The 25,410-nt window shown below is 41.5% G+C and overlaps 1 protein-coding gene across 3 annotated transcripts in view; it reads right to left on the minus strand.

The window, feature by feature from the left end:
- The window catches only part of Rfx7 (regulatory factor X7), a 104,442-nt gene that overhangs the window by 17,157 nt on the left and 61,875 nt on the right, over nucleotides 1-25,410 (minus strand). For all 3 annotated transcript variants that reach the window (XM_045160240.1, XM_004662492.3, XM_045160239.1), the window contains exons 3-4: nucleotides 6,940-7,022; nucleotides 4,377-4,499 (exon numbers count right to left, since the gene is read on the minus strand). In XM_045160240.1, the coding sequence (XP_045016175.1) occupies nucleotides 4,377-4,486 (110 nt within the window). In that variant the 5' untranslated portion in view covers nucleotides 4,487-4,499; nucleotides 6,940-7,022. The remainder of the gene's footprint in view (nucleotides 1-4,376; nucleotides 4,500-6,939; nucleotides 7,023-25,410) is intronic.

Genomic DNA, 25,410 nt, shown 5'->3' on the forward strand with positions numbered 1-25,410 from the left:
CTCCAGATGCATGTGCCCCTTTGTGCATCTGGTTTACATGGGTCCTGGAAAGTATAACTAGGGTCCTTTGGCTTTACAAGCAAGCGCCTTAACTGCCAAGCCATCTTTCCAGCCACCATCATTTTAAGATCATTCTTTATTTTATTGTTTTAAACATTTTATTTATTTATTTGAGAGACAGGGAAAGAGAGAGTAAAATGGGTGTGCCAGGGCCTTTAGCCACTGTAAACAAACTCTAGATGCATGCGCCCCCTTGTGCATCTGCCTTACGTGGGACCTGGAAAATCGAACCTGAGTCCTTAGGCTTCACAGGCATATACCTTAACCACTAAGCCATCTCTCCAGCTCTCAAGTAGCATTCTTTAAAAACATTTCATAATATTTTTCATATTTATTTTTTTTTATTCTGAGAGAGAGAGAGAAAGATAGGTGGGTAGATAGAAAGAATGGGTTTATCAGGGCCTGTAGCCACTGCAAACAAACTCCAGATGCATGTGCCACCTTGTGTATCTGGCTTACATAGGAAATGGGGAATCAAACCTGGCCTGGGTCTTTAGACTTCTCAAACAAGTGCATTAACTGCTAACCCATCTCTTCATCCCCATAATACTTATTCTTGAGCAAACTATACAAGAGACATGATATCTGGAAGACTGCTTTGTTTGAAATCATCACAGTAAATATAAAGCAGAATTAAATTACCATGATGGACTTTTTTATTCCTGTGGTACTGGGGATTTAAACCTGGGCTGGATACATGCTACTCATGTACGCTACAGCTGAGTGACACTTCCAGCCCATGTTTAGGACTAGTTTAAGCAGATCTTTCTTTTCAAGCTCCTATTTCTTCTACTAATTTTTTTTTTTTTGTTTGTTTTTTCGAGGTAGGGTCTCACTCTAGCCCAGGCTGACCTGGAACTCACTATGTAGTCTCAGGGTGGCCTCGAACTCACGGTGATCCTCCTACCTCTGCCTCCTGAGTGCTGGGATTAAAGGCGTGCACCACCACGCCCGGCTACTATTTTGTTTTTGAGGCAGGGTTTCATTCTAGCTCAGGCTGACCTGGAATTCATTATGTAGTCTAACAGTGGCCTCGACTTCATGGTGATCCTCCTAACTCTGCCTCCCAAGTTCTGGGTTAAAGGCATGCGCCACTACCCCCATCTTATTTTATTTTATTTTAAATATTTTATTTATTTATTTATGAGAGAGAGAGGAAGATAAGAGAGAGAATGTGCACCCCAGGGCCTCTAGCCACTGCAAACAAATTCCAGATTCATTTGCCCCTTGTGCATCTGGCTTACGTGGGTCCTGGGGAATTGAACCAGGGTCCTTAGGCTTCATAGGCAAACACCTTAACCACTAAGCCATCTCTCCAGCCCATATTTTTTAAAGTTATTTATTTGTAGACAGAGAAGAGAGGAGATATGAATGAGAGCATCAGGGCCTCTTCCCACTGTAAATGAACTCAAGATGCATGTACCACTTTGTATATCTTGTTTTATGTGAGTACTGGGGAACTGAACTTCGGCTTCAGGCTTTGCCAGCAAGTACCCTTAACCACTAAGCAATATTTCCCAGGCCCTCTTTTTACAGTTTTAGCTAGTAATCCTATGAGATTTATTCAATGTCAAGGACAGGGACTTTTATTCTGAAGTTATACATAACCAATAAATTTCATAAAATTTAAGAGATAGCTATCTGATAAATCTCAACATTTTAAGAAAATTGTATCCTAAATTATTTAATCACATTAAAAAGTAAATTATTGGCCAGGTGTGATGGCACACACCTTTAATCCCAGCACTTGGGAGGCAGAGGTAGGAGGATCACCGTGAGTTCAAGGCCACCCTGAAACTAAATAGTGAATTCCAGGTCAGCCTGAGCTTGAGTGAGACTCTATCTGGAACCCCCCCAAAACATACCTACATATATATAAAATTCATTCATTTGCAAGGGAAGGGAGGGAGGGAAGAAAAGAGAAAGAGAGAAAAAATAATAAATATTCTTTTGTGTATTGTGTGTTTGCACGTGGAAAGCAGAGGTTCTGTTATCCACCTTATCCTTTGAGAGGGTCTCCCACTGAACTCACTGAGTCAGCTAGAGTGGCTAGCCAGCATACCCCAGGAATTCTGTGTCTCTGCCTCCTCAGCACTGATAATACATGTGCATGCTGCTATCCCTAGCATTTTACATGAATGCCTGGGATCTGAATTGAGGTCCGCATGCCTCCATACCAAGCATTTTACCCTCTAAGCATCTCCCAGCCCTGTAATATTCTTTTTTCTTATTCTTTGGTTTTTCAAGGTAGGGTCTCACTCTAGCCTAGGCTGACTTGGGATTCCCTATGTAGTCTCAGAATGGCTGCAAACTCATGGAGATCCACCTACTCAGAACCTAACACTGGGCATGGCACACAGTGGACAGTCAACAGATTGTTACAGACTGAATGAAAAACTCTCAATTTCAACTCTTCTAAAGAGAAAAACAGGGTTGGGTGTGGTGACACATGCCTTTAATCCCAGCACTCAGAAGGCAGAGGTAGAAGGATTGCTATGAGTTCGAGGCCGGCCTGGGATTACATAGTGAATTCCAGGTCAGCCTGATCAAGACCCTACCTCGAAAAACTAATAAATAAATAAATAAAAATCTCAAGTTCTTCAGTTTATCTTTGTTTTCTTGCACATTTTTCCCTCTAGTCCTCTGCTGTAGCTATATTGTGTTCCTTTTTGTGAGAATAAGAATTCTGAATAAGAGGACTGGAGAAACGGCTTAGCAGTTAAGGTGCTTACCTGTAAATCCTAAAGACCCAGGTTCGATTCTCCAGGTCCTACGTAAGCCAGATGCACATGGTGATACATGCGTCTGGAGTCGTTTTCAGTGGCTAGAGGCCCTGGTGTGCCCATTCTCTCTCACTCTTATCTCTTTCTCCCTCTTTCTGTCTCTAGTATATAAAAATAATTTTTCTATTAAAAAGAATTCTGAGCCAGGCGCGGTGGCGCACGCCTTTAATTCCAGCACTCAGGAGGCAGAGATAGGAGAATCACTGTGAGTTCAAGGCCACCCTGAAACTACATAGTGAATTCCAGGTCAGCCTGGGCTAGAGTGAGACCCTACCTCCAAAAAAAAAAAAAAAAAAAAAAAAAAAAAAAGAATTCTGAATGAGAACAGAATCATTCTTTTCTTTTTAAAAATTTTTATTTATTTATTAGAGATAGATAGAAATAGAATGGGCATGCCAGGGCTTGCAGCCACTGCAAATGAACTCCAAACACATGCACCATCTTGTGCATCTGGCTTATGTGCTACTGGGGAATCGAACCTGGGTTCTTAGGCTTTGCAGACAAGTGCCTTAACCACTAAGCCATTACTCCAGTCCCAGTTGTTTTTGTTGAGACTGAAAATCTCAGTGAGCAAAGCTCCTCTGCACTGTCCTACACTGGTTAATCACAGCATTTACCTGACAACTCTCTTCTAAACTACAGAATTACAATGAAATAAATATCCAGAAAATTTTGGTCTTCTTTACTCTGCCAGAAGAAATCCTCCCTCATAAGCCAATTACAAACATATTATATAGCCCCAAATTATCATCTTCCTCTAGCTAGTAGAGCTAACTAACCTCTATACTTTTATTTCCTGTATTTCAGTAAGTTATTTGTATAATCAAATTTGCTTGTGTGTTTAATATGTGAAAGTTGGGCTGGAGAGATGGCTCAGCAGTTAAAAGGTACTTGCTTGCAAAGTCTGATGGCCTGGGTTTAATTCCCCAGTACCCATGTAAAGCCAGATGCATAAAATGGTGCGTGTGTCTGGAGTTCATCTGCAGTGGCAGGAGGCCCTGGAACACCCATACTCACTCAGTCTGCCTGCCTCTTCTCTCTCTCTCTCAAATAAATAAATAACATATTAGTATCTGTGTGTGAAAGTCTCTATCTCTCTTACCTCCTTAGAATGTGAGTCATGACATTCTAAGGTTGTATAAGCTTCAGATTTATGGAAAGTCCTAGTCAAAACATGCTTCACTTGTTTCTCAGTTACTGGCTGAATTACTGCTTCCCACTGCCCCTTGAACCCCAAGCACGATTACTGCTTTTCTTAAAACTCCCTGGAATCCTCTCCTTCAGCACTATACAATCATCCTTCTACCTGAGGAATTCTGAGCAACTCTGGAAGAGTCCTTCCATTCAGCAGTCCTTCCCTGTACCATACACTACCACAGGAGTATTGCGCTTGGAGGAGTCTTGGATTTTTCTAAGTGCAACTCCCATTTACCAGCTCGACAACAACTGAGGATGAAACAAAGCTTATGGCCAAACATAGAGCTCGGCCTCCTGAATAGATCACAGCAAATCTTTAAGACACGTGACACTTACTTGTATTCATCATAGACTTCCTGTTTGGGGAGCGAAGTCTCAGGATGTTCCTCTAAGGTGTTCCGAATCCAGGAAAAGGCATGCATTTGCTGTGCCCGACTAGACGACATGGCATTCTGATCACTAATTATACAACAAAAACACACTTTAGCTCAACCAGACAGCAACTCAGTCACCATTTTTGAGTTGGGCCTAAATGTTCCACTAAAAACACAGTAACTGGTCAAACTAAATTTAGGACATACAGCAGAAACTCAGTAATCTCCATACAAATTGTCCACCTGTGTGTGGCTGAGAGCCATTTTTTGCAACAAGTATCAGACTGAAGTCACTGCCCTGTTCTATCCTTTGTGAGGTTTCTAAAGCAGCTTGGGGTGATGCAGAAATGTCAACACAGATATTTGTTTGATCAAAATTACTTCTATGTATGCATTTGCTTACTTGCTTATCTGTTCATTTGCCTATACTTAGCAAATAATGGAAACGTTTAAAATAAACATGGTAAAAGTGTTTATTTTCTATTTGTTCTGCATACCTCACCATGCAGAAATGACTCCCAGAGGTCATACAAAAGCATCTTAGATCTATGAGAGAGAACTTGATAGGATAAATCTCCTGCATCTCTTCCTGTGACTAGGCTTTTGCCCAGGCTAACATACCTAGTAACCAGCATTACTGTTCATTATGCAGTAGTACCATTCATAAACTGATCCCATGAAATGGGCATTAAAGTCAGCATGAAGGAAGCGGATTCTGATATCCATCTCAGCTTCCTATAGAAATAATTCATTTAGTTCCAAAGAAGATACTGAACAAGTTCTCAGAACATAAACAGTTAAAATAACTATAAAGTTTGATCTGAAATAAGAGAAGAGGGCTGGGGAGATGGCTTAGTGGCTAAGGCACATGCCTGTGAAGTGTAAGGACTGAGGTATGATTCTCCAGGTGCCATGTAAGCCAGATAGATGTACATAGTGGCGCATGCATCTGGAGTTTGTTTGCAGTGGCTAGAGCCCTGGTGTGCCCATTCTCTCTCTCTCACTCTGTCTCTAATAAATAAATAAAAATGAAAAGAAATTCTTAAAAAGAGAGGAAATGCAAAAGCAACAATGCTCAGATAACAGAATGAAATGAATTCTGAGAAACAAAAGGACAGTGAAGCTTTTTTTTTAAAGTAAGTTTTTAAAAAATATTTTTTATTTTTATTTATTTATTTGAGAAGGATAGAGAAAGAAGGAGGGAGGGAGGGAGAGAATGGGCGTGCCAGGGCCTCCAGCCACTGCAAATGAACTCCAGATGCATGCGCCCCCTTATGCAACTGTCTAACGTGGGTCCTCGGGAATCGAGCCTCAAATCGGGATCCTTAGGCTTCACAGACAAAGGCTTAACCGTTCAGCCATCTCTCCAGCTTGACAATGAAACTTTTAAGAACAGAATGGCTAAAGAAGTTTCTCTACACATGTTCTCCATTTTATCTATTTATTTTTAATTGTTTATTTGGATGGAGAGACAGAAAAAGAGAAAGAGAGACAATGAATGAATAAATGAATGAATATGTGCACACCAGGGCCTCTAGCCACTGCAAACAAACTCCAGAGGCATGCACCAGTTTGTAAATCTAGCTTTACCTGGGTACTGGGATACTGAACCCAGGTCATTAGGCTTGGCAGGCAAGCATCTTAACTGCTGATCCATCTCTTCACCCTATTTATTTCTTAATTATTTATTTGTTTGTATGTAGAGAGCCAGAGAGAAAGAATTTTTCTCCATTTTAAACAAAATAAAAAAATCTCCCAAGTACTTAAAATAGCCTATATTTTTCATGAGTTATATTCAATACTAGCAATTTCTCTTTTTGATTTTATATTCTTCTAAAATGTTTATTATTATTATTATTAACAAGACATTTCATATGGATACATCATGTATTAGTACCCTCTTTTCCCTTGTCCCTGACCCCATTCTGTTGGGGATGCTCATCAGTGTGGTTGCAGGTATCCCTCCTGAGGTTGTAGTTTGTGTTATAGGAGCAGTAGTCAGTTATTTTTCTTTTGGGGGGGGTTACAGTCTTTGATATGCTTATCTGACAGTATATTAAAAATAGTCTTACATTTTATTGCTGACAATACTTATCAGCTTATCCTTTGGTATTCTGTTCAGTTTTCACACTCTAGACTGAATACCTATTCCCAATGGTTACAATTCCCAGGTTTACCCTGTTACACAAATGAATGGCAAGAACTGTGGAACATTCACCAAGTATCTTCAAAGACTGAGTGGTCTACTGTTGGTCTTTCTGTCTTCTTTAGGAATACAAGAGTGGTGGCGCACGCCTTTAATCCCAGCGCTCAAGAGGCAGAGGTAGGAGGACTGCCATGAGTTCGAGGCCACCCTGAGACTCCATAGTGAATTCCAGGTCAGCCTGGACTAGAGTGAGACCCTACCTTGAAACCCCTTCCCCCCCAAAAAAGAGTATTAAAACACACACACACACACACACACACAGCGAGCAAGACAGGGATGTGCTACCAACAACATAATTAGAAAAGAGACAAGGATTTACCTTTTCTCTCCATTGCTGAGACCAGAAGGCAGCTGAAGGTAGAGGTAGAGTTTCTCTAGGTCTGTAAACTTCTCAACTTCTTGCTGGTTACAAAGGATTAAAAAGAAAGATCATTAAAAAAATGCTTCCTTATAACAATATTTGCTAACATCTCCCCTAAAAATAATTAACTAATTAAAACTCAGATGAAACGAATCACCACCCAATCAAAACAAAATATTGGCAGAATTGGGCCAGGGAATTGGGCTCAGCAGCTAAAACCACTTGCTTGCAAAACCTGACAGCCTGGGTTCAATTCCTCAGTGCCCACAAAAAGCCAGATGCAGAAAGTGGTGCATGCATCTGGAGTTTATGCTCAGTAGCAAGAGGCCTGACACGCCCATACTTTTTCTCCTTTTCTTTCAAATAAATGAATAAAAAAATAATAAAAATAAGAAAAATTAAATTATTCAAGACTTTTATTGCATACCACAAGTCACTAACAGAAAATGGTACTTCTCTGTTAATTCTTGCAGGCATAAATAAAACCGTATGCTTACATAAAGTTTCTTATTAGTTACATTTAGAGAGGAAGTATAGGGCTGGAGGGATGGCTTACTGGTTAAGGCACTTCCCTGCAAAGCCGAGGACCCAGGTTTGATCCCCCCAGGACCCACATAAGCCAGATACACAGGTGGCACATGCATCTGGAGTTTGTTTGCAGTGGCTGGAGGCCCTGGCATGCCCATTCTCTTTCTCAAGTAAATAAATAAAAGTTTAAAAATATTTTTAAAAAATGTTTAAAGAGGGAGTATAGCTGGGAGTGGTGGCACAAGCCTTTAATCCCAGCGCTCAGGAGGCAGAGGTAGGAGGATTGCCAAAAGTTCAAGGCCACCCTGAGACTACACAGTGAATTCCAGGTCAGCCTAGGCCAGAGTGAGACCCTACCTTGGAAAAAATAAAACAAAATAAACAGCCAGAGTGAGACCCTACCTTGGAAAAAATAAAACAAAATAAACAAAGAGGGAGTATTTGCTTTGTTTTTTGTTTTGTTTTGTTTGTTTTTCTTCTTGCTATATAGACCACACTGGTCTTGAACTTGTGGCAATCCTCTTGCCTCTCCTTCCCAAGTATGTGTATCACTATGGCTGCTCAGGTGGGTTTATATTACTATAGAAATGTACTGGATGGAGCAGAAAACATTGACTAGTTAAGACTACTTAGTTACTTAATTTATTTGTGTATGTGCATGCATGTGTATACATATGGGTGCACAAAGGTCTCTTACAACTGCAAATGCATGTCCACCCACCTTTACATGGGTGGCTAGGGAATTGAACCCAGAGGCAGTGAGGCTTTGCAAGTAAGTGCTTTGAGCCATGAAGCCAAATCCCCAGCACCTACTAGTCAGTTTTAACAAAAACTTGAAGTCAACTGTCTTTGGCAAATTTTCCAACTACAAAATATGATTTCTAAAAAAAATTCCAAATATCTAAAATGGGTGACTGATGTTGCTATTACAAATAGATGAAGTGGTAGTTAAAAACAGTGAAATAAGAATTATGTAGGCAAAATTACACTTTGATTCCCAACAGTGGCTGCTCTTTAGGGAACCTACTTGTAAGATTCCCTATTCTCTTGTTCTATGACTAGGCCATTTTACAAATAAAGGGACCCATTAAGATAATTCCTGTATTTCTTTTAGAGCATTCACATCAGTTGAGTTTGTCACAAAACAGATTCAAGCATGTCATATACCTTATTTCAATAAAGATACTCACAATGCAATTTTGGTAGCCTAGTTAAAGGGAAACTACACTGTGACCTGGGGAGGTGGCTCAGTGGTAAAGGGCTTGTTTACAAGCATGGGGACCTGAGTTGAATGCCCAAAACCCATGTTTTAAAAAGCCAGGTGGGGGCTGGAGAGATGGCTTAGTGGTTAAGGTACTTGCCTGTGAAACCCAAGGACCCATGTTCTACTCCCCAGAACCCATGTAAGCCAGACACACAAAGGTGAAGCAAGCGCAAGGTTGCACATGACCACTAGGTGGTACCAGCATCTGGAGTCTGATTGCAGTGGCTGGGGCCCTATTTTCTCTTTCTGTCTCGCTTTTTGTGCCTCTGTCTCTCTCTCTAAAATAAAAAACAAAATAATAAAAATAAAAATATAGCTTAAAAAAGCAACGCCAAACCCTGAGGCAAACTGACCAGCCAGCCTAGCACACTTGGCAAGTTCTGGCTCAGAAAAGGTAGATGGAACCTGAGAAATGACACCCAAAGTTGTCCTATAACCTCCACATTGACCCCCACACTGCACTGCACAGGAAAGGTGGACCCATTACTGATGTTCCTGCTGGCAGAATTCTTTGACTTAACAAAGTAATAAAACATAATTTTGCATCTTAGTCTTAGTCTCTAAAATTCAGCCACAAAAGTTTAATCTTAGATTTAATTCACAGGATTATTTAATAGGTTCTAAATGTACTTTTTGGGCTTAGATGGCTTAGAGGTTAAGTTCTTGCCTGTGAAGCCTAAGGACCCCGGTTTGAGGCTAGATCCCCCAGGACCCATGTTAGCCAGATGCACAAGGGGGCGCACATGTCTGGAGTTCGTTTGCAGTGGCTGGAAGCCCTGGCGCGCCCATTCTCTCTCGCACTCTCTGCTTCTCTCTCTCTCTCTGTTGCTCTCAAATAAATAAAAATAAACAAACAAAACCATTTTAAATGTACTTTGGCGTAAGTGTGTGGTCACATGTGGATGTATGGGTGTGCTTGCACATGTGTTGTATGTGCGTGGAGGCCAAAAGCAGGCACTGAGTATTTTCCTCTACAGCTTCCCATTGTTCTTCTGTGAGACAGGGCTTCTCACTGAACCTGGACCTCACTGATCTGGCTAGACTTGGCTAGCTGGTGAGCCTCAGGGATTCTCTATTTTTGCAGTCCTAGGAGGTGCACACCTCCATGCCTGGCTTTTACGAGGCTGCTGGAGATCTAAACCCAGGTCCTCATACTTGTGTGGTAAGTACTTTACTTCCTACTGAACCATCTATCTAGCCTCTGAACATACACCTTAAATATCCACTACCCACAGATACTTTCTGATTAATTTGAGCTTCAGTACCTAACAGATTTATGAGCTACAGCTTATAAAGCTCACTCTCAAAGAAAAAACAGAAACAAACAAGCAGACTGTGGTGCTTTGATTCAGGTATCCCCCATAAACTTAGGTGTTCTGAATACTAGGTTCCCAGGTGATGGAGATTTGGAGATTAACACCTCCTGGAGGGAGTGGATTGTTGGGGGCGGGCTTATGGGTATTATAGCCAGTTTCCCCATGCCATTGTTGGGCACACTCTCCTGTAGCTATGGACCACCTTATGTTGGCCAGGGGGTGATGTCCACCCTATGCTCATGCCATCGGTTTCCCCTACCATCATGGAGCTTCCCCTCGAGCCTATAAGCCAAAATAAACCTCTTTTTTCACACTTGGTTGGGTGATTTCTACCAGCAATGCGAACCTGACTGCAACACAGACATCCCTTCCCAATTGCGATGTACTGCTATCTTTTCTCTAGTTTCCCCAGTGTGTGGTTTGGAGTCTGCTTAGCTCCATTCTTCATGGTGCATTCCACATTAATCCTTTATTTAGACCACCAGCTCTTTGTCACATATTTTTTCAGTCTCTTTATTTTCTCTGCCTTCTCATTTGTCTAGGTCTTTTAGCTCTCTCAGCAATGAAGCAGAGCTGTGTTTTTGCCATGTTTCACAAGTTATGCAAGATAACTATGAAGTGATATTGTGTGACACAATGTACCAAAAGCTGAATCATAGCACAGTACAGATGAACAACGTGCACAAAATTCTTACCCTACTTTTTGTGTGTGTGCGTGTGTGTGTGTGTGTGTGTGTGTGTGCGCGCGCGCGCTCATGCACATAGGCTAGGGGTCGATATTAGGTACCTTCCTCAACTGCTCTTTACATTATTTCTTTTTGAGATTGGGTTTCCCTGAACCCAGCATTCACCAGTTAGGCTACAGTAGTGGTCAGTAAGTTCCAGAGAGCTCCTTGTCTCTGCCTCCTTGGTGGTGTGATTACAGCTGTGTGCTGCCACACCCAGCTTTCACATGGGTGCTGGGGAACTGAACTCAGATCCTCATGTTCTCAGGGCCAGCACTTTACCAACTGAGCCATCTCTTCAACCCAGGTTTCACCTTTAAGGGCTTACAGTAATACCTGTATTACTAAAATGTCTAACTAGCTGGTTTCCCTGTCTCCAATCTCTCCCCTCAATACTGGATTAAATGTGGTTCCTAAAATATTTTCTGTTAAGTAACACAATATCTCTCAATCCCCAAAGTAGGCTTCAAAGTAGGAAAATTATAATACTAAAACATGTATCAAAAAGCCGGGTGTGGTGGCACACGCTTTTAATCCCAGCACTCGGGAGGCAGAGGTAGGAGGATCGCCATGAGTTCGAGGCCACCCTGAAACTCCATAGTGAATTCCAGGTCAGCCTGGGCTAGAGTGAGACCCTACCTCAAAAAATATTATATCTATATCTATATCTATATCATATTATGAGCAAAGTCTGAGAAAATATAACTAAACCATGATTTGTTATCAGTAAGAAAAAAGTATCTCGGGCTGGAGAGATGGCTTAGCGGTTAAGCGCTTGCCTGTGAAGCCTAAGGACCCCGGGTCGAGGCTCGGTTCCCCAGGTCCCACGTTAGCCAGATGCACAAGGGGGCGCACGCGTCTGGAGTTTGTTTGCAGTGGTTGGAAGCCCTGGCGTGCCCATTCTCTCTCTCTCCCTCTATCTGTCTTTCTCTCTGTGTCTGTCGCTCTCAAATAAATAAATAATAAAAAAAATTTTTTAAATATATATATATAAAATAAAAAAAATATATATAAAATAAAAAAAGAAAAAATATCTCATATTGATTATGAAATCTGGGATTCTCTATGATTTTCAAAACATAAATATATTGGAGGAAAGACTAGAGAAAAAAATCAGAATATACTTCAAAAGAGGAAAAGGCACAAAAGAAGAGACATCTCCAAGAATAGTTTAAACAAGATCAAACTTTTCCCTCTACTTGCAACAACAAAAACTTATAAATATTCTATGACTTCATTTGTGATGTGGGTTTAATATTAAGTGCAGCACTAAAACTGGTAATATAAAAACTATATGAAGCAAATGGGAACAGAATGGCTCACAGAGGGATGGATGGCATTCTAGTCTAGCAAGGCTGAGCTCACAACAATATATATGTATTTTTTTGAGGTACGGTTTCACTCTAGTCTAGGCTGACCTGGAATTCACTCTGTTTTCTCAGGGTGGCCTCGAATTCACAGCGATCCTCCTACCTCTGCCTCCCGGGTGCTGGGATTAAAGATGTGAGCCACCATGCCCGGCATAAATCTAATCTTTTAAGATTTATTTTTATTTATTTATTAGAGACAGAGAGGGGTGGGAGGGACAGAGAGAGAGTGAGAATGAGCGCACCAGGGCCCCTAGCTACTGCAAATGAACTCCAGATGCATGTACCACAATGTGCATCTGGCTTATGTGGGACGTGGAGAATCAAACCTGGGTCCTTAGGCTTCACAGGCAAGCACCTTAACTGCTAAGCTATTTCTCCAGCCCACAACAATTTTTTGGTTTTGGATACTTGTGTCATCACAGCCAGTTGTTGCTTCCAAAGCAATGTCTGCTGGTTTATGTGAAGAATCTCACTTTCTTATCAAGGCAAGAAAGTTCTATGGCAAGTATGCCAAGCATCAAATTATCTGATATGCTTTGTGAACATGAAACCGTGAAGAATGCAAGTTTTCTGGTCCACACTAAAGTGTGTTAGTTGTCAAAAACAAGTACATGTGGCTGGGCGTATGAAATGAAGGAGAAGAGAGCTCTATTTTCACAGCACAGAGAAAAGACCAACTGCATAAACTTAAGAATTATGCAGTTTTAATTCAGCTACAAAAAGAATAAAGTCCTAATATATGCTAAAATATGGATGAACTTGGAAACACATGTTCAGTGCAAAGAAGCCAGAGCCAAGAGGCCCTAACTATAGGGCCCCTTATACCCAGACCAGGAACATCCACAGCCAGAGTGGGATTCCTGACTGCCCAAGGGGCATGGCCACTGCCTGCTAAGTACAGTGTGACTTTTGTTTGATGTGAATGGTTTGCAATGAGGTTGGGTGGTAGGGTACAATAATGCGAATGTATGTGCTAAGTATGAGCAATCATAAATTCATGCTATGTGTATGTTATAATAAAAACTGTAACATTATTTTAGAGAGAGAGAATTGGCATGCCAGGGCCTCAGCCACTGCAATTAACTCCAGACGCTTGTGCCACCTACTGGGCATGTGTGACCTTACGCGTGCCACACCTTTGTGTGTCTGGCTAACATGGGATCTGGAGAGTCGAACATGGGTCCTTATGCTTCACAGGCAAGCCCAACAGACTAGCTTCTTTTCTTTTCTTTTCTTTTTTTTGAGGTAGGGTCTCACTCTAAGTCAGGCTGAGCTGGAATTCACTCTGTAATCTCAGGTTGGCCTCCAACTCATGGTGATCCTGCTACCTCTTCCTCCTGAGTGCTGGGATTAAAGATGTGCCCCACCATGCCTGGCTTTGGCTTTTTTTTTTTTAATGTAAGAGTGCGAGAGTAGGGGAGAGAGAGACAGCGAAAGAGAGAGAGCAACCTTCATGCTTCAGGCACTTGTGTCACCTTGCATCTGGCTTAAGTGGGACCTGGAGAGTCAAACACGGATCCTTAGGCTTTGCAGGAAAGCACTTTAACCGCTAAGACATCGCTCCATCCCTAAAGACTATATATAACTTTTAAGTTTGGCAGATCTATCTAAACATGACCTGAAATTTCAAATGATATATGTTTATTTTCTTTAAAATATTTTTATATTTTATTTATTTACTTTAGAGAGAAAGAGTGTATATATACACACTCATACACACATATAGATAGAGTGTGTGTGTGTGTGTGTGTGTGTGTATGTGAGCACCAGGGCCTCTAGCTGCTACAAATGAGCTTCAGATGCATGTACCACCTTGTGCCACTGGCTTATGTGGGTCCTGGAGAATTGAACCTGGGTCCTTTGGCTTTGCAGGGAAGTGCCTTAACTCCTAAGCCATCTCTCCAGCCCTATTTTTTCCCTCTGAGGTAGGGTCTTGTTTTAGCCCAGGTTGACCTGGAATTAGTCTCAGGTTGGCCTCAAACTCACAGTGCTCCCCCTACTTAAGCATCTCAAGTGCTGGGATTAAAGGCAAGCACCACCAATGCCCAGTTGTTTGTTTTGTTTCCTTCTTTTCTTCTTTTTGTTTTTTTTGAGGTAGGGTCTCAATCTAGCTCAGGTTGACCTGGAATTCACTAGGTAGTCTCAGGGTGGCCTCGGACTCTCCACGATCCTCCTACTACCTCTGCCTCCCAAGTGCTGGGATTAATGGCATGCGCCACCATGCCCAGCTTCTTTCTTTTTTCTTTTCTTTTCTTTTTAATGGCAAAGATATGGAAATGGTTTCATACTTAAAATGAATCTCAAATATTAGCTAGTGTGTCGAACAAAGTAGGTGATAATTTCATTTAAAAAAAAGCTAGAAAAGGGTTTGTCCTTGTAGCCACAAAAGCTTTCATTCACATGCATACTGTTTAACTTATTCTTCTTCTTATTATTATTATTGTGGTTTTCTGAGGTAGGGTTTCACTCTAGCTCAGGCTGACCTGAAATTCACTATGTAGTCACAGGGTGGCCTCGAATTCACAGCAACCCTCCTACCTCTCTCTGCCTCCTGAGTGTTGGGATTAAACGCGTGCACTGCCACGTCACAGCCTGTTTAACTTATTTTGAAAACTCCAATGATATTAAACTGAAGTGCATTTGTCAAAATGGAGTCTGAGGTAAAAAAAAAAAAAAAAAAAAAAAGGCCAAGCAGCAGCAGTTTACAAATATATGGCCCTGGGCTAGAGATATGGTTTAGTGGTTAAGGCACTTGTCTGCAAAACTTAAGAACCCAAGTTTGATTCCCCATTATCCACGTAAGCCAGAAGATCTACAAGGTGGTGTATGCATCTGGAGTCTGTTTGCAGTGGCTAGAGGCCCTGGCATGTCCATTCTCTATCTGCTCCCCCTCAAATAAATAAATATTTAATAAAAGTGAGAAATATATGGCCTTGTTAGTCTCTTCCATTGAACTTTAACTTAGAAAACGCTGCATAATTGGCTAAAAACTGAACTCTAGTAAGTTTTATACAGATGATCTGTTCTCCTACTTTTGGGTTCTAGCATTTACTCAGAAAAATATTTTAGCTTATATACAATTAATCTGCATTTGCTGATTCATTTGTGTGTTTTTTTTTCAGTAACCAGCTATTGAAGCTTGTTTTTTTTTTTTTTGTTGTTGTTGTTGTTTTGGGTTTCTTTGGTCCAAATTTAATCCCCTGTAAGGCAGAGTTTTGTAAAGTAAGATTAAGCCAGGTAGGGACCTTTTTGATTTTTAATACCCCATTTAGTTTGGTTTTTTTTTTGTTGTTGTTGTTTTTTGAGGTGGAGTCTCACTCTGGTCCAGGCTGACCTGGAATATCACTATGTAGTCTCAGTGTGGCCTCGAACTCATGGTGATCCTCCTGCCTCTGCCTCCCAAGTGCTGGGAATAAAGGCATGCACCACCACACCCGGCTCCCATTTAGTTTTTAAAGTTTAGAAATATAAAGTATTTCAAATAGAGTGCATGCATGTGTTACTATGGCACACTGCTTATCTCACTAACAGTGTCACAACAGACAACTGAAAGTCCACTGTTCACAACAGCCAGTCATGGAGTCAGTGTAAGTTGCTCATCAGTGAATAAACAGATAACGAAAATATGATGTTTCTACACAATGGAGTTTTATTCATCCACAAATAAAAACAAAATCATGTAATTTCCAGGAAAACAGATGGACATGGAGATCATCAACATGTTAAGCAAAATAAGCCAGACTCAGGAAGACAAATGCTGCATGCGCTCTTTCATTGTGGAATTCTAGACAGGAAAAAAAGAACATGAAAGTAAAAGAGGGATGTGGAAGAAGAAAAAGGAGGGAGGAAGGATGACAGAAGGTCATAGAAGAGGTAAACATGATTCAAGTATATTATATGCATTTATGAAAATGTAAAAATGAAGCCAAAGAGTTTAGATAATTAATACATGCTGGTAAGAAAACAAAAAGTCAAAGAAATGAAAAAAAAATAGTACTCTCTCTATAGAATAAAAGCAGTCACTTTTCTACTGACAGATAATTGCTATAGAGTTTCACTATCTGAAACACTGATGCTATTATTTGTGTTTCCAGCGTCTTTGGTGAGTTTTTCCTTCCTCCCTCCCTCCTTCCCTTCTTCCTTCTCCTCCCTCCCTTCTTCCTCCCTTCCTTCCTAACATATGTGCTTAAAAGCTCAAACAAACAAACAAACAAAAAAAGTAGAAATATTTGGTTAACCAGGTTGTCTATTTCAACTTTATTGTTTTCTAATTTTCCCCAGCAGTCCTACCAGTTTATATTTCTAGCAATGCTACACTTTCCCATATCCTTGTTACAATTTTTTTAGTTTTAGCACGTCTTATGGGTGTGAGAAAGCAGCTGTATTTTATTTTGTGTTTTCTGATCGATGATGAGTATGTTCGTCCTAAGTTTTAACAGAGTGGCTCTCAGAAGTCAGCAAGCATCAGAATCACGTGGAGAGGGACTGCTCTGTGCCCACAGTTCCTGAGTCAGTGCATATGAGTGGGGGCCAGAGAGTCTGGTTTTAACAAGTTCCCAGGCAAAGCTCCTACAGCTAGGCAGAGGCTAGTGTCTGAAGAACTACAGCTCAAAGGCCTGAGCTTTCACAGCTTGTGCACATGTAGAATTAAAGCTATTTGTCGTTCACATTATCCTATAGTGGTTCCACATACTCCTGTGATCTTCTACTACAGGTAAATGTCTACTTGGTTAAGCCAAAACAAGATTTTCATTTTTAGGTAGTCACATATATCAATCTCTCTTCAATTATAATCTCTCAGGCCCTGGGCAACCTGCTCCATAGGATAACATAGGGAAGGCAGAGGAGAAAGGTAAGGTTTAAGGACTCCATTTTCCATGCTTGCTGCTAGTACTCCTAATTCAGTCTCGTAGCTGGTTATGAAAACCACAGGTATACAGAGGCCAGTACTTTTCCTTTGAGGACTACCTACTCTAAAAAGTGTGAGAACAAACTGTTTTTCTATTTTCAGTATCAAGCAAATAGAAGAGTAATATTTTTTTATTGTATTTGATTATCATTAGGATTTATACTTCTATTTATAAGCTACTGAATTAGGTATACAATGAAAATGGTTTTAATCTTCTGCTTCAAATGGTCTAAGTAAAGTGATCTGAGCCAACGCGAAAGACAGCAGCTACAAGGGACAATGAAGAAAAAGGGAAGCACAGCTGACAAGCAAGCTCCCAGATGTGTTTTTCTGTCTTGTCCCATGTGTACTGGGTGATGTAGACAATTTATGGGTATCTGAAAACAAAACAAAATATCTTCCCCAACCTCAATCATGACTGAAAAATCATGGCTTTAAGAATCCCAAGATGCTGGGCTGGAGGGATGGCTTAGCAGTTAAGGAGCTTGTTTGCAAAGCCAAAGAACCCAGGTTTGATTCCCCAGGACCCATGTAAGCGAGATGCACAAGGTGGCACATGCTTTTGGAATTCATTTGCAGTGCCTGAATGCCCTGACACACCATTCTCTCTCTTTCTCAAATAAAAGAATTAAAATAAATAAAAAACCCTGAGACTACATAGTGAATTATAGGTCAGCCTGGGCTGGAGCAAGATGCTACCTCGAAAAACAAAACAAAACAAAAATAAATAATAAATATGACTGGAGAGATGGCTTGGCGGCTGAGCACTTGCCAGTGAAGCCCAAGGACCCCAGTTCGAGGCTCCATTCCCCAGGACCCACATTAGCCAGATGCACAAGGGGGCGCACATGTATGAAGTTCATTTGCAGTGGCTGGAGGCTCTGGCGTGCCGTGCCCATTCTCTCTCTCTCTCTCTCTCTCTCCCTCTCTCTTTCTCTCTCTCTCTCTCTCTCTCTGTCTGTTGCTCTCAAATAAATAGATAAAAATAAAACAACAAAAATAAATGAAGAAAGAAAGAATCCCAAGATGCTGCAATGTGAGTCCTGGCCAGAAAACAAGGTATGCTTGTTTCCTTTGTAGCTATGAAGAGCTGTTGTTGAAGGAGGCTCAAGTGTTTGAGAAACAGGCTTCCTCAGTGGAGGGAGGTGTCCTGAATAAGAGCACAGCTTTCATATGAGGAAACCCTTTTGTCTTTCCTCCCTTCTTCCTGTCTTCGCATCTGAACTAAAGGGCTGTGACAGGATGAAATATGATAAAGCACATGAAAAAGAGGTTCGAATTGAGGAAGTATTGCTGCCTGAATTCCTAGTTTTGAGCCTATCTGCTGATAAAATTTGGTACTTCTTTTTTTTATTTATTTTTTAAATTTTTATTAGCATTTTCCATGATTATAAAAAAATATCCCATGGTAATTCCCCCCCCACACACCAATGTGGTACTTCTTTAAGCCCTAGTAGTTAAGATTCACTGTTATCTGCTGATGAATACATTCCTAGCAGATAAACAAATATTCTGAAAAAGGCAACTTCTGAGCTAAGTTAGAGGGAGTAGTTTAGCTCAGTGAAGAAACTCCACAGAGCACAACACCTGCCCAGTCCTGGGGAGGCCTAGCATGCTGTCTTGTACCTACTCTACAGCACACCCTCCAGCTTTGTGCATGGCTGGAGGGGATCCAGGCTTCTGTCTCCCATTGCTCTACCTGAGGACTTCAGCATCTAACCCTTGGTGATTCCAAACCCTCTTAGTATGTTTGTGATGATGAACATAGCATGCAACCTTTGACTAATAGTTAGACTTCTAGACACATACCATTGTGGAAGTGAGGTTAGACATACCGTATGCATATCTTCCACTAAGGCTGTTATGTGTGCTCACCATGTGCCTGGCACTCTGAAGTTTTTTAATATTCACGGAAGCTCAGGGGAGAGAAGGTACTGTTAGAAGGTACTGTTATTACCTCCTTGCTTATGGAGCTAGATTACGTTAGGTTGTGTGAAAGTTGGACGACGACGACACAGGAAGGGCAGGCTCAGGTGCTTCACTCCACAGCCAGAGCGCTGAGCCGATCTGCTACCCGACTGTCAGGTTCCTGTGCTTCCTGGCCTACGTTTTCCTCCTCTGCTTAAACTCTTCTACAAAACAGCTTTGAGTTTCCCACCAGTATTTGGGGATGAGCGTGGAAGTGGTTGGGGCTGGCTACCTTGAAATAGGAGAGCATACGGAAGGAAACACACACACACTCATCACAGCACAGCAGAGCAGGAGGAGGTAATTCCAGAAAAAGGAGGTTCTTCACCTCTAAAGGAATAAGAAGAGCATTCTTTCTTACAGGAATTTCAGAGTAATTACGTGATATATTTTCAAATACTCAAGAACGTGTATGTTCTCTAAAAGGTGTGGAGGTGACAATACTATATTTTAAACTATAATATCTAATAGCATACTGAGTTATCTTTGATCATACATTTAATTAATGTGTTCCTACATTCGAGATGCCAGGAAAATCTTGGGTAAGGTGGCACATGCTTGCAATCCCAGCACTCAGGGAGGCTAAGCAGAAGGATCATGAGTTTGAGGACAGTGTTGGCTACATAGCAAGTTTCAAGGCCAGCTTGGGAGATTCTGTCTCAAGGGGGACAAAAGGCCAAGAGCATATAAAAATGCTAATTAGAGCTGGAGAGATGGCTTGGCAGTTGAGTATTTGCCTGTGAAGCCTAAGGACCCTGGTTCGAAGCTTGATTCTCTAGGACCCACCTTACCCAGATGCACAAGGGGGGGGGGGGCGCACTCGTTTGGAATTCATTTGCAGTGGCTGGAGGCCTGTCATGCCCATCCTCTCTCTCTATCTCCCTCTTTCTCTGTCTGTCACTCTCAAATAAATAAATAAAATTGAACAAAAACATAAAATAAAAAAATAATAAAAATGCTAATTGTAACTATCATAGAAGTAACAACATCATGGAAATAAAGGTATGCACAAGGTGTTATGTGATAGAAGATATATCAAACCCAGATCTGAAAAAAAAAAAGTCAAGAGTTTTCCCAGAGGGGGTATCTAAAACGAACATGCAACAAAAAGTGAAAGGACTCACAGACCAGCTCCTCAACTTTGCACTCTAACATCTTTGGGTGGTCCTCTACCTGTGGGGCCATGCTGTGCTCAGGAAAATGGTAAGAGCATCTTGGCCTCTTTCTATTCCCTGGAGGCTGAGGGGCCTGCCAAAAATACCTCCATGTATTGTCAAATGCACCAACAATCACTCCTCTTTGACAAATACTGTTCCAATCTGATTGCTAACTAGTCACAAGTGGTTATTAAACTACAGTTGAAGTGAAAAAACATTAAAAGCTCAGTTTCTCGTGACAGTAACTAGCCAGCTTGCTCTGAGGATCCCATGTCTCCACTATGTGCCACCATGCCCACCTGGCATTTATGTGGGGCTTGGGGATCTGATCTCTGGTCCTCATGTGCTTTGCTTACTGGGCCAATTCCTGCCTCAATGAACAATTTTCAACAAGCTGTGCAATCCACAGAATTCTACAACAATGGCTGTGCTGGCTGTGTGGAGGACAAGGATGGAATGAATCGGGAGAGCAGAGGCAGAAAAACAGCTGAGACCTCGAGTAAGCAAGCACAGTGATCTGGACTCACAGCTGCACAGGGCAGGAGGGTGAGGACGTAGCAGCAGAGGGTAGGGACTCAGAGCGGAGAGGAGTTGTGATTGGCTACTTGTAAGCTAGATTGAAGTGTCAAGAGTGAACTGTTAGGTTGTCAGGATAGACAAATAAGTCTATCCCTAAGACACTAATATGATAGGCAAACTAATGGTCAATCAAAATGTTCATGTTCAAATCCTCTAATTCCTGGAACTTATGAATCTGTTGATTATATGGCAAAAGGCCTTCCAGATAGAGTAACACTGAAGACCTTGGAGATAGGGAGATTGTCCTAGATTATCTGGACAAACCCAGTGTATACTGCTGTCTTGGTAAGAGTGAGGCTGAATGAGATTTGACTAGAGAAGCCTCAGAGCAGTGCACAGTGAGAAAGACTCAAGCAACTACTAGAAACTAGCAAAGTCCCTTTCCCTTCAGCCTCAAAAAGGAACCCAACCCTGTCAAACCCTTAGTCATGCCAGTGAGACCCAAGTCAGAGAGCTGACCTAACAACCTGCAAGTAATAAAGCAGTGTGTCTATAAGCCTCCAAATCTATGGCAATCTGCTACAGTGGCAATAGGAAACTAATACAGATGGGCACAGAATTTGGGGTATGATCCAATGAGCTTGGTTCTAGAAAATCAGAGTTTGACATGACTCTAGGACGTCCAGGTATAACTGATCAATGGACATACAGATATCTGGGAGGAGCTTAGGTTAGCAATGTAAATTAGAGTCATCAGTATATTGAGATTTATCAAAATCATCAACCAAGATGAGGTCACCCTGGACAAATACAGATGGAACACAGAGGAACAGATGTCCTCAGAGGAAGTGAGAATAAGCATCTAAGATGAAAAAAAAAAAAACCCAGAACACAGTGCCGTGCCATCTAAGGGGTGTGGATGTGAGACCATGAGAAGGGTGGAAGGAGGCTATGTGTAGAGGATGTCATCCAAGGAGTGTGAAAATGAGAATGTATCATATGGGTAGAAAGAAAGTGTGTGTGTACAGGGTCAGTGGAGGCATCCATTGGGACTGAGATGATATGCTAGCAATAAGAAGACACATATCCCCAATCCTTGATACATACAAGTTTCAGAATGTGGCATTAGGATGAGGCTTTTGTTACTGGGGTTGAAAACTAAATGGGAAGTGATGTATGAAACTGCTAACTAAACTATGTCTTCTCTCAACCAGAGGAGAAGAGGAGGGAAGAGAAGAGAAAAGGAGTTATAGCTAGAATTACAGGCTTCAGGATTGTTGGTTTTTTTGTTTTTGGTTTTGGGTTTGTTTGTTTTTTTTTCTGGTTTTTCAAGGTAGGGTCTCACACTAGCTCAAGCTGACCTGGAATTCACTAATTAGTCTCAGGGTGGCCTTGAACTCACAGCAATCCTCCTAACTCCGCCTCCCAAGTACTGGGATTAAAGGTGTGTACCACCAAACCCTGCGATTTTTAATGATTTTATTCTTTTTGGACACAGGCTCTCATTTCACCCAGGCTGGCCTGATCCTTCTGCCTGTACCTCTTAAGTGTGAATTATGGGCAAGCATCACCAAGCTTGAGCAAAGTTTTCCTCCATACAAAAACATGTGTACATTGATTTTTAGTAGAAGGTCAGTAGAAAATGAGAGAATGGAGAAATAAGAGAAGCTGAGTGTGGTGGCCATACTGTCAATTCTAGTAATTGAATTCTAAGATAAAAAGAACAGCATTAAGAACCTGGGCAGGGGCTGGGGAGATGGCTCGGTAGGCTAGAGAGCTTGTTGCGCAAATTCACAAACCTGAGTTCAATGCCAGTGCTCACATAAAAATCTGGGTATCGTTACATATGTCTGTAACTCCAGTGTGGAAAGGGGTAGAGATAGTCACTGGGGCTTGCTGGGTCAACCAATCTGATTTAAAAACAGCAAGCTCCAGGCTGAGACTCTGTATCAAGGCAATGCAGTTAAAGAGTGACAGAAGAGAACAGTTCCCCTTTGGCCTCTGCATGTGAGCATCTGTATGTGTATGTGCAGACATCATACACACACAGACATCTAAATAATAAAAAAAGAAGCCTGGGGGGACAGTTTTAGGAAGAAAGAGAAAAAGTGGGAAGATGGCGGCATAGTAGCCACACCAAAGCAGCCTAAGGAAAATAAGCAGAAAAACAGCAAAACACACTGTCCCACCAAAAGTGAAGGTGTATAAGTTATTATCAACCACAGCAGAAAAGCAGGAGAAACAAAGATCTTCCAGAAAGGAGGAATCCAGCCAGAATCCCGCTAAGGTGCCAGTGGCCCTGATCCACAAGCCTGCCCAGTGGCGCAGACAGCAGGAGCAGAAACATGGAGAGGGGATTTTCCATTCACATCAGCCTCCTCCAAAGTTAGGAAACCTGAAGAGGAAGATACCAGAGACCAGCTGAGCAGCTCCAGTACAACTCCAGGCATCTTGCACAGCCTCTCAACGCCAGCCCATCAGAGAATTCATTCATGCATGGCATCCAGCACAGCCAACACTAGATCCACAGCGCAACAGAGAGGGACTGAACTGGGCACTCGGCGTTGGTGAGATTGTTACCCAAAGGTAACAGGGCCTACTTACACAAAGGCAGGTACATAGACCTGCACTGGAAGTGCTAATCTCTCTTTCCATGTCAGGGACAGGTTAGAGGTTATGTATTCTTGATTGGCTTTACCATTCTCAAATAAACTGTATTCTGGTGTTGACTATTGTTGCCTTTGAAGTTTCCTGATTCATATGGCCTTTGTCTTTTTTTTTCTGTCATTACTGGGGACAGGGTATCACTTGGCCACAGGCTGATCTGGAACCCATTCCAGTCCAGAAATCTCACCCTCCCAGGTGACAGTATTAAGAGTATGGAGCAATGCACACCCTTGGGGACTTTGGCTTTAAGAGATTATCTGCTCGTTTTAATCCCCACTCTTGCATAAATACTCTGTGCTGGTTTGTATTGAATATATAAATTGCTCAGTTGAATTTTAGGACTTGCCAGGAAATTGCTCCACCCAGCCAATACAATACTTGAATAACAGGCAACCTCAACACCTACAGGGTCACTTCTGCTGTTTTCTTGGCGTATAAGAGCTACACTTGGCACCTTAAACTCCTACCCTAAAGATATAAACTTCACTTACACGGCTAAGAACACTGCAGATAATTAGAAAATCCAAGCATCAAATTAACTCAAGATGCAAAAATCTCTACATTATAATACAAGAAACACACACACACAAAATCAAGACAAAACAATCCCACCAAAAATTATAAATCCATCAGAAATGACCTCCAGTGAGACTATTTTAGATGAAATGCCTGACAAAAATTTCAAAAAAAGAAAAAAAGATTATATCTACACTTGAAGAAATCAAAGGAATCAAACAAGAAAACAAACTCCTGAAGGAGAACACAGGAAACCAACTTAATGAGATGAGGTCAATATAAGACATGAGTAAGATAGTAGAAATAATACCAATCAGAAATCCTAGAAATGAAAAACAAAGTCAAATAGAAAACTCTGCAGAAAGTCTCACTAGTATAATGTATCAAGGAGAGGACAGAATATCTAAACTAGAAGACCAGGTGGCAGGTCTAATACAGTCCAATAAAGAGAAAAGACAAACTAATAAGAAGACATAAAAGGGTATTTCAAGACATTCAGGATACTATGGAAAGATCAAACATAAGAATTCGGGGCATAGTAAAAGGAGAAGAATTTCATTCTAAAGGCATAGCAGGTTATTTTTTAACAAAATCTTAGTAAAAAACTTCTCCCAAATAGGGAAAGTGATGCCAATACAGATGCAGGAAGCCTTTAGAATGCCAAACAGACAAATCAGGAAAGAACCTCCCACCAAACCAATCGACCAACCAACCAACCACACACACACAACACACTACACACGCATGCACACAACAAAAAAGATGCATTTGTATGGGAGGAAGCTTAGGAACCTATCTGACAGAGCTGAGGGGAAATGATTTGGGAGCACTGCAAGAGCACTGAGTCTCATGCATCCTTTCCTTTACTTTAATACTAGCCCTATGTTTGCAGTAAGAAGCTTGTTTAGGACTTTTCTTCAGGGACTGAGAAAACACAACGGAAGGCCTAGGAGATAGTCCAGTGGTTAAGAGTGCTTGCCGCTTCAGCACGTTGGACTCTGGGCCAGATACTGCCAAGTGCAACACCTCAGGACCCTTGTCTGGGCATCAGCACACACATCTGTAGCTCTAGGTCATGGGGAACAGAGACTGGAGAACTGACTGGCCAACTAAACAAAAAACCACATATCCCACACCACTGCCACAAAAGCACACACACCTCATCACTACCACAAAAGCCACACATGGCCCCCACCACCACAAAAACCACACAACCCCACCACTATCACAAAAATTACACATACCCTACCACTGTTACAAAAAGTACCTCTACCACAAAAAACCTAACCAAACACGAACAGAAGGGAACATGTTGAGCTGAACCCTATAAAGAGTATCTATGAACCAGGCTGTGGAGTTGGCTCCATGGCCAAAGGTGCTTGCTTATAAAACAAGGCAGAGTTCAAGTCTCCAGCCACCCACATAAAGCCAGATAAATATTCACTTGTAGCAGTATTTTATTAACTTATGCTAGATATTGTCTGCTTGTT

Source organism: Jaculus jaculus, chromosome 10 (assembly GCF_020740685.1).
Source record: "Jaculus jaculus isolate mJacJac1 chromosome 10, mJacJac1.mat.Y.cur, whole genome shotgun sequence".
Classification (NCBI taxonomy): domain Eukaryota; kingdom Metazoa; phylum Chordata; class Mammalia; order Rodentia; family Dipodidae; genus Jaculus; species Jaculus jaculus.